Source organism: Physeter macrocephalus, chromosome 10, assembly GCF_002837175.3.
Source record: "Physeter macrocephalus isolate SW-GA chromosome 10, ASM283717v5, whole genome shotgun sequence".
NCBI classification, from domain to species: Eukaryota; Metazoa; Chordata; class Mammalia; order Artiodactyla; family Physeteridae; genus Physeter; species Physeter macrocephalus.
Genome location: NC_041223.1, coordinates 45,444,405 through 45,454,633, shown reverse-complemented (window position 1 = coordinate 45,454,633; position 10,229 = coordinate 45,444,405). Strand labels below are relative to the sequence as shown.

Sequence of the window (10,229 nt, the reverse complement as noted above, 5' to 3'; positions counted from 1 at the left end):
AAAAACCATCCTTTCATACTCTTCCTTCTAACAATGAGTGCACTTGTACATTTACATTACTAAGGGAAGTCCCTAAAGTGCCTAATCCCACAATAAAACAAGATATCCTCCAAGGAGACTTATGGCCTTCAATGTGTAGTCTACCTGAAAGTTTGACCTTGGCAGGCACTCTACTGCAGGGGCCAAAGAGGAATGCTAAGGTCAGTTCTATGGCCAATAGACTCACAAAAGGGAAACAGGTACAAGCTATGATACAATCCAGCTTCTGTCTTTTTTGATTCACAGACATTAAAGACATGGTTGTTGGGCTCTAATCAGTGAACAGCTCAATCTTATTTTTTTTAATAAATTTTTTTTTTTTTGGTTCCGTTGGGTCTTCGTTGCTGCGCGTGGGCTTTCTCTAGTTGTGGCGAGCAGGGGTTACTTTTCGTTGCGGTGAGGGGGCTTCTCATTGCGGTGGCTTCTTTTGTTGTGGAGCATGGGCTCTAGGGCACCGGGGCTTCAGTAGTTGTGGTGCGCGGGCTTCGCTGCTCCGCAGCACATGGGATCTTCCCGGACTAGGGATCGAACACGTGTCCCCTGTGTTGGCAGGTGGATTCTTAACCACTGGGCCACCAGGGAAGTCCCCACTCAGTCTTCTTGAGGATTCTTTCCTGTCCTCTTCCAGAGATTTGTTTGGGGCTTTTACAAGTCATAATGGAACAAGTTATCAATTTATTCAAATGGGTCCACTAAGTATAATAAGTGTCCTACTAGACTGAACTATTTATTGTACTAAATCAATTCCTTGGTTGGTCTATTAGCCCCACAGGTGTTAGTATTTGTAAGGGTTAAATGTAATTCTCAACCAATTATATTTTCATTATGTCATGACTATTGATTTTTTTCTATTGGGTAAAGTGTTCCTTTAAATTTAAAACAGAAGTATTACAAAGATAATACATTTATATTTTCTCTTTTTAACGTCAATGTTTGTATTTTCTCTTGTAAATGACTTGTATTTTCTCTTTTAAATAATTTGTATTTTCTCTTTTAAATAATTTGTATTTTCTCTTTTAAATGATTTTAAAGGTCTCAAAGTCCTAGCCCTTCATCCATCTAAAATGATACTAGCTATAAACAGTCCTTGAGAGAATTGAGAACACTGTCACTCAAATTATTGTGTTCTATAAACTTTAAACCTTTCTGTTTGCATAAAGTTCTCTCTTCTGTAGTATGTTCTATGAAGTTTCTAATAACCTTTCATAGAAAAAATGCATTAAATAAAAAATAGGATAATCAAACAACAACCAATATTGGTTTCCTTAATCATTGTCATTTTGCAAAATGGTCCCTCACGATTTCTAATAAATTTATTTTCTAACGCGCTCCAGGGCGTGAAATGTTGAAAGGTCTCCCATTCTACTTACAAATACACTTAGGAATTTACTAAAGAATATAAAGTTTTTGATTGACTCCACAGTTAGAGATCTCATGGGCAAAAAACTTTTCCAAATTATAGGCTAATTGGGTCAGGGGAATATTAGTGGATAAAATTTTCTCCATAATCTTACATTATTTCGCACACAAGAGTAAAGGGTCAGGTGTACCTTGACATTCTCTTGGTTTCCCTGGCGCCTTGAAAACCAAGGGGAGGCCCGGTTAATTCTGCGGCGAAGGCTATGCGCCAACAGGGGCTTAGTGCCGCCTCCAATTCCTGCAGCAGCGGCTCCGCTCCTGGGCACATCCCGCCTTCGGGACTTCGGGGCGGGGGTGAGGATGGTGTCAGTGAGGCAGGAGCCGGCCTGGGAGTGTCAGCGGAAAGCCGGGCAGCGAACCGGCCAGCCGCGGCGCGGGGAAGGCCGGCCGCGAGGGGCGGGCAGAAGCGCGGCCGGGGGCGGGGCTGGCGGGCGCGGGAAGCGCGAGGGGCAGCGGTGCGGCATCCAGGGGGCGGCCGCAGCCCTGCCCCGCCCCGCCGCGTCCTGCCCGGTAGTCCCGCAGCGTCCTGCCCGCGCGCTCTTCGCCGCATCTCGGCGTCTAGGCGCTCGCTGGTGCTCCGCGCGCAGCTATGGCTCAGCACTTCTCCCTGGCCGCCTGCGACGTGGTCGGCTTCGACCTGGACCACACTCTGTGTCGCTACAACCTGCCTGAGAGCGCCCGGGTGAGTGGCGCGGGCTGCCGGGGCGCACGGCGTGCAGCCTCCATGGCGGCTGGGGCTCGAGTTTCCTCCCGGCTTAGGCGGCGGCGAGCGTCGCCGGGGCCCTGCAGCCGCCGCGCCTTTGCGTAGAACTCGGCCTCCCACGGCGAGGCGGGGCGGAAGGAAGTGTGCATCCCCCCCATCCCCGCCCGTGCTGTGGGTACCGGCTTATTTAGCCCAGCCCTTAGCCAAGTTTGAGAGATGGGTAGGGAAGAAAAGGGGCGAAGGAGGGGCAAGTCGTGCAAGATTGGGCTAGGGAAACGGTTCCTGGGGCAGAGGAAGGGCGGGGCTAGGGGAACTCGGGGTGTCCTTTGCATATCCCCGGCCTTGGAACTTCTCAGCAAATCGTTCTGTCTACCAGCAGAGCGCAGATACAGCCACCTGGTTAACGACTTATATTTTCTTCGGCTGCGTTTTTCTTTTGCACGTCCATGAGACCGCCTGTCAGTTTTTAAACACTGCAGTCCGGGAGAAATTGTGTGGTGTATTGGAAGACTAACCGGAAACTCATCAACATGTTAGCCCTAATTTTGCCTTTTGCCAAGAGAAGGAAATAAATTTTGCTCACCTGTTGCGTGCTCCATGCATCTTGAGTAAGGTCTAATCCTGACAACAGCCTGGGTCCTCACTGCACCTAGGGAGGGAGGGGGAAGTGGGGTGTGTGTGATTCCACACCCGTACCCTGAAGTGAATTGTTCTCCCTCCCCCATTCCTTTGGTTTCACAAGGAAACTAATTTTGAAAATTTAACTTTTTTTTTTTTTAGTCAAATGTGTAAGTATCCAAGCGAAATAAGCTGGTTATGGTAGTCAAAGCGAGGACTCTGCAGCCAGACTGCAGACAGAGGGCACCAGCTCCTCTGTTCCTAGCTCTGTGACCTCGGGCAAGTTACTTAACCCGTGTCTATTCTCAGTTTCCCTATCTGTAAAATGGGACTAATAATTGGATTTGCCTGGAAAGGTTGTTGAAAGGATTAAAAGGGTAAAGGATGAATAATGCTTAGAGCTGTGTTGGACACATACAAGTGTTTGCTTTTATAGTCACCACCCATATCATTCCCCAGCCTGACCGCTTATGAATAGAGCTCCTGACCGCTGGTGCAGGCGTCAGCCAGGGCTGCTCCTCAGTATGGTGAGGTCAGTGCTCCAATCAGCAGTTCAGGTACCCCTCAAAGGTCAAAACAGTGTCTGAATTACTCATGTTCTCTATGTACAGATGGTGGAAAAAAAGAAGTGTACTGTTCCTTCTATTATGCTTTCCTGCTGTACAGGTGTTTCCTTAGTCATGTTTAGAGTTGAGGAGACTTTACTTCTTGATCCTTGGCCACTGGTTTCTCTAGGTCTTTGACTCATGTTTTCCTTCCCTTTGCCTTTCAAATCTTCTCCTGATTAACGTTTTCTTGCATTTCCTCCCTAGTCACCTTCATTTGAAGGGAATATTGTTAAAACCATTGTCATTAGAGCCAATTTTGTGCATGTGTGAGCATAAAATTTCAGAATACAGGATCCTTAAAAGACAAAAGTTCTTTACTATAAGCCTCGAATATAAGTGATATTTAAAGGTTGAAAACATTAACCTAGTGTGTTTTGTATCCTGTTTGGTTCAGGTATCTTTTATTAAGTACCAACAATGTGCTGAGCACCATAATAGAGTGAGGGATACAGAGATAACACAGGTCTTCAGGTGGCCTTGTAATGGGTAAAGATGTTGAAAGGTTAGTACTGGTCCCCTGTGCCGAGGGCAGCATTGCCTGGTCCTTGCTGCTGGCTGTTTGTTACCTGTGCCCCTCCTCCCTTCATCACACAAACTCCTCAGCTGGCAGGTCTCATCTTAAGTAGCCCGGCCCCCTAAAGTTTACCTTTCTGTCCCTAGCCCATCTGCAGTTTTCCATAAAAACCTTAATTTCTCACAGTACTTACACACTGCATTAAATTTTCCTGTTTACTTGTTGGAATCTTTCCCTAGATCCTAGAGCCATGACCCCTGACATCAGTGTCTGTGACAGTTTATTGTGTGTTCTGTGTGCCAAGCTGACTACGTGCACATACGGGATTCAATAAATAATTGTGGAACAATTGCATAAATAATAGGTATTTTAGTAACTGAAAATAGCACTAACAGCCACTATTCTAATAAGCATTCTGCTGTATAAACTGGTTTGATCCTTACAACCATGTGAGTTAGATGTTATTAGCATCATTTAGAGGTGAGGACACTGAGTCACAGAAAGGATAAATAGCTTATCCAGGGTCACCCAGCAAGGTGGTCCAGCTGGCAGGTCTCTGCTACCTCCCACCAGGCTTTATGTATGCTGTAAATCCCAGAGGAGAGTCCTTGGAGTGAGTGATGCTTGGGTCCCAGCACAGGAGTTACAAGTGGCAGGTGAGGAGGCAGAGAGGAGCATTTCTGGCAAGAGGAAATATGGCCAGGGCAAGGACTTAAAGGTGAGAAACAGCGCCTGGATATGCTGGGTGTCATGCAGAAGGCGGGGCGTTGCAGGAGAAGATGCCGGAGATGGCAGTGGCGCTGCATCATGGATCACTGCGCGTGCCTCTCATATCAGTCTCATAGGCATTTAGTTAAGTGCAGAGTGTCGTGCAGACGTGAAACTGGGTGCGTCGCCTCACCGGGGGACTCAGGAAAAGCATCGTAGAAATGATGACATCTGTGCTGTCCTGGAGTTGCTGACTCAGGAATGTCTGGACCCAGGCAGTTAACTTAAACGTGCGTGCGGCTGGGAGAGTGCGCACACGCCCCTCACGCGCAGCTGTGCTCAACTCCTGCCAGCATTTGCCGTGGGGTGTAGAGGCTCAGTCTTGTCAGATCTAATTCTCTCAAGACAAATTAGAAATCTAAGCTTGTATGAGAAGTCTTTCAATTTTTAAACGCCAGCTCATTTTCAAACACAGTAGGATTGTAGAGTTGCCAGATGTAGCAAAGGAAAATACAGGACACCCGGTTCAATTTGAATTTCAAATTTAAAAAAACATTTTTAGTATATGGGTGTTCCAGATATTTCATGGGATAAGCTCATACTATAAAATTATTTGTTGTTTAGCCGAAAATCAAATTGAGCTGGGTGTTTCATATTTTATCTGGCAGCCTTCAGTGGGAGCCAAATATAATTTGTGGTCTGCGTAGGACCCACAGGGCACCAGTTTGCACCCGCTGTGGATTGTGTGTGATTATTAGTAAGGTGAGACTGTTGAGAAAGTAAGTGGCAGTTAAAGCTGGGAGAGCAAGGGGGCGGGTGGTGGAGGCCCTGTGCCATGAAGGCTTCTATGATGACTCAGCATAATTTGAGGAAGAGCTTCAAGGACCAAGGCCTTGGGACTAGGACGAGGGCTTTCAAAGCACAGATTCCCTGCTTTTCTCAGCACCTCTGTTCTCTGCTCCTCTTTACACATTGACCCCATTCTCTCCTATTACAGAACCATCTCCTTGGAGAGGTAAGGAACACAGCTCTGGACGCCCCTGTTGGCATCCCTACTAGAAAGGGCCCTTTCTCTTGGGAAGGAATCTGACCTCATTGGAATCACATGCCCATATGTTAATCAGTATTACCAAGGGATGAGACACTCCAGTTGTCCAAGGTTGAATAAATACTTTGACCAGAGGCAAGTCTGATGGTGTGCAGTAACCATTAGTAGCTTGAAACTGGCCATGGTGGGGGTAACTACCACGGAAATGAGCAAATGCTACAAGTCAGGCCTTTTTTTTTAACCAGCGCCCGACTGATAATAATAGCAATACTTAAATTGAATTTACTTGTATGCCATGCACTGCTCTAAGCGTCTAAGGATTTTCATTAACATGGGATTTACATCTCTTAATCCCAGGGCACTGGTTCCTTGCAGGCAGGATCATGATGTGTATTTTTTGTTGTCCATAGTACTTTGTACCTCAGAGTGACTCAGTACATTTTATGTTTGAATGAAAATTGATATAACGTAGAAGTCAATGATTTTCAGTCATCTCGGGGTTTCAGGAATTTTGTCGGGGCCCAACCCTATCCTGTAGGCTTGGAATTTCTGGGTGGCTTTAAGAACCATCATCTGTGGTTCTGACTACCACCAGGGTTGAGAACTGTGGATACATAGTGTTGACTTCACGTAGCTCTGTGGACAACTGACTTGGATCAGGGTCACATTGCATTGTATGGGGGTACATGTATAGCCATTTTCATTAACTTTACGACAGAAAACAGCTCTGTTTGACAAGGAGCCTTTGCTTTCTCCACACTGATCTCCTAACACTCGTAACCTCAATCCCCAACTTCAGCTGTGTGCCCCCTGGACTTGGATTGCCCTCTCCCCGCTGGATTCACCCACCTAACTACTCCATCTTGCAGGTGTCAGTGTGTACATCACCTCCTCAGGGAGGCCTTCTCCTACTCCTCTTGCTGTATCTATTCTCGCTTCCCCCTGTGGCATTCCAGTGCTATCATGGGTTAGCATCTCCAGAAGAAGGATCGGGTTGCTCAGTGCGTCTCCTTGGCCACTCTTCAGTCTCAGAAAACCTGGCATTTTGTTGTTGTTGAGAATGAGAAGATCTGTCAGCCATCAGCAGAGCATTTATCTTTGTGCTTGCTTCCGGAGGCTTCCTTTTTACCGTTTCCTTAGCTTTTCTTATGGTGGGGAAAAAAAGATACTCACTTTGTCTGATGGAGGCACCATGATTCCTTCTTTAGATTACCTGCCTGGTCCCTATGTGTATTTCTCTTTGAGACTCCCCTGTGTCAGATGACAAAGCTAAAATAAGGTAGTAATGAGTTTGCTGTCGTTCCTTTGGAGAAGATAATCCACAGATTGGGAGAGTGCAGTGCCCCACAAGCAGTGGAGCATTCTTCCCCAGAGATTTTGGGCAAGACCGTGTTTTATAGAGTGTTAGAAGAGGCACCACAGAAATAGGGCATGATTGGCTAGGAGGTCGGGGATCTCCTGATAGGCACTGCAGGTCCTGTTTAATAGGGTGAGGTAAGCGAGCTAAAGCTGATATGGAGGATTGTGATTGGTGTATGTTAGGTCTCCTTGACAGGAGTTTTCTGTAAGCGCACACTGTCTTAGGTTTAGATTTGTGACCAGAGCTGGGCCAGTGGGACGGCCTGCATTTTGTGGGGCCCAGTATATGAATTAGCATTATCAGCCACCATGGGGCCTTTCTAGCAAGGGTGGGTGGAGGATGGATGTGATGATAGAGTGGTCATTATGTTTATCCTCTAGAGACCTGTTAAATCGGTTTACACAGCTTTGTCAAGTCTTAATGATCTCCAACCCATTAGGCTTTGGGAGTAAGACTGATAATTGTCCTTGGTGGTATAATTGTATACTGATGGTATAAAAAAGACACAGCAGCTACCTGGGGCTCCCAGGAGTGGGTAAATTGCTTGGGATGGAGTGTTAACCTGCAGAGCTTCACAATTAAAGATACTACAGATTCCCTCCCACCTGTCTCATGACTGATTCCATTAGGTTTTCAGGTCTGTGAAGCTAAGAATGAATAGTGAATTTTACATTTAATCTGTCTTTTTTCCTTTCTATTAACAGCTCATTTATAATAGCTTTGCTCAGTTCCTGGTCAAGGAGAAAGGGTATGACAAGGAATTGCTCACTGTGACTCCAGAGGATTGGGATTTCTGGTAAGCAGCTTTTTTAGGGTCAGCACATTCCTTCTGGTTTTTAATTATTGTGGATAAAATTTTAATGCTTCCTCTTCTATGGAAGCAGAAAGTGAAATGTGAAGTTGAGTCAAAGGACAAAATGCCTTCTGTACTAAATATGTTTGATGAATTAAAGTCCTTTCTACTTTAAGTTAAGACTTGTTTAATTAAGTATGAAAATAAGCTAAGAGCACATGTGACTAATTTGAGTATTTTTACATGGTTTAAGTCTGTCGTTATTAAGAGCTTGAGAGGTTATTAAGAACTGTCTAAAATTTACATCTGTTATTAAAAATTTTTCTTTTATTGCCCTTCAAATACAGAACTGTAAGAAAAGAGGAAATCATCGTGTTTTGAATAAGTGTCTGAATTGGGACATTTGTTTTTCTGTAATTCGGTAGAAACCCCTATGTCTGAGACTCTTGACTGCTTACTCCCTTCCTGGCTTAGGATTCTCAACTTTCCAAGGCTTCCTTTGTCCTTCTTCCTCATTTAAACAATAAAACAAACAAAAGTCCTATTAAACCACTTTAAATTGTTCGGTTGAAAAATAATAGTAGTCCTGAAACACATGAAAAATACATCCAGAAGTAATTCTAGAACAACAGAGTTCATCTGTTATACATTCTTCCAATGTTTGGTTAGTCCTTTTTGATTTATCCCTTTTAGCAAACAAAGAAACAGAAATATTTTACTGTATGAAACCGCCGACTCTGGAAATTTTACTGTGGACCAAAGTAAATAATACTTCTAAAGTACCCTGTCATTTTCTTTTTAATTCTCTTGGTATTTGGTGGCCGTTTTACCTTCTTGCTTTTATTGCTCATGATAATGAATCTGTACCCATTTTTCATCCCAAATCTCATAAGTCTTTTACAGTGAAGAACCCAAAACTTAGTATTTGACTTTGTTTTAGTGGTTTTCAATAGTATGCTTAGTCCAGAGGGCTAGTTCTTATAACCCGACCTAAATTGAGGCAGATTCTAAAGAGTACAGAAAAGATTCTGGCTAAGATCTTAACTTGTAGAATACAAATGTGTGTTTGTGTGCGTGTTTTATTTAATGGAAAGCATTTGTACATTTTAACAGAGGCATTTTTTGTTCTCTGTGAGTTTTTTTATTCCTCTTTTTAAAAGCTCAAAGATTTTAGACACTGAATATGCTGTCCTTGGTTTGCCCACATAACAGTTTTCCTTATGTACTTGCTCTGAGGATGATATTTAATTTTAGAATTGATATTCTTACTTGTTTGATTAACATATCATTCACTTGGGTGGGAGAGTCCTTTTTTAGCATTGTGATTTTTTGAAAATATAAATTTTTATTTCTTGGGTTAGGTAACTATGTGAATTGACTGGTAATCAGAATTTTCTATTTCAGTTGCAAGGGCTTGGCATTGGATCTGGAAGACGGGAACTTCATTAAACTTGCAGATAATGGCACCGTGCTCAGGTAATAAAATTTAGTTGTGAAGTCAAAACTTTACTCTTTCCAGGACATTTTATTACCATACAGCATTTGATAGTTAAGGTATGGGTTAAAGAAGATTATTACTTTAGTCAATCAGATGGCAGATTATCTATGTGCCTGCATGTCTTTGTGTGAATCGTTTGAGCCATTTAAATATAAATCTGGAAGCATTAGATTGAAAGGTCTAATTCTTTAAATTTAGCTCATCAGAAATATTTTCAGGAAGTACAGTAGAATGTTAATAAGTTGCTTTATCTCTTTGACCACCCATACTGCAAAAGAGCCTGGGGATTATATTGTGCTAACCTGGAGTAAAATTGAAGCTGTCTTTATTAAGGAAGAAGGAGAGAATGGATGTTGGGTGGGGATTGGTGGTCTAGGCACACCGCTCTTTCTTCCCCCATTTATCCAAATTCGCCCCCATCATGCAGGACCCATGTTGTGTCTCAGCTCCTTCTGGAAGTGTTTCTAGATTGTGCCAACCTTCATGAGTATCTCCCCCCTCCCAAACTTAGTGCTGACTCCCTTTCCTTCCCTCCTCTTAGGGTGAGTCCAACACTTTGAGTATTAGTAAGAGTAGGGCGAGCAGTTGAGAAGCAGCTGCCATCCCTGCTCTTAGTCTTACAGAGGGTACCATGGAGTGAGCATCTATTTTTCCCCCAGTACTGACAGTACATGCAGTTAACGTGGCCGTGCAGTTGTACGATTTATTATTTATGCTGACATGGTCAGAGTTCACGAAGAGGATGCTCAGCACAGGTTACCCCTTGTACATACTCTCCCTTTGAGTACATCATTCTTTTTGCACAGTACAGACTCACACTGTACCCCAGACCGTCCTCTAAGGTGTAGCTAGCTAGGCCAGGTGCGGTTCCACTTCTGATTATTTTATAATTCATTTGCATGTTTTTTCTCAGGCAACTAG

General features: G+C 44.0%; 1 protein-coding gene across 2 annotated transcripts in view; it reads left to right on the top strand.

Moving 5' to 3' along the window:
• Positions 1-1,960: 1,960 nt before the first annotated feature.
• Positions 1,961-10,229, top strand: part of NT5DC1 (5'-nucleotidase domain containing 1) — a 126,426-nt gene continuing 118,157 nt past the window's right edge. For both annotated transcript variants that reach the window (XM_024115544.3, XM_024115543.2), the window contains exons 1-3: positions 1,961-2,140; positions 7,722-7,813; positions 9,215-9,286. In XM_024115544.3, coding sequence (XP_023971312.1) covers positions 2,048-2,140; positions 7,722-7,813; positions 9,215-9,286 — 257 coding nt within the window. In that variant the 5' untranslated portion in view covers positions 1,961-2,047. The remainder of the gene's footprint in view (positions 2,141-7,721; positions 7,814-9,214; positions 9,287-10,229) is intronic.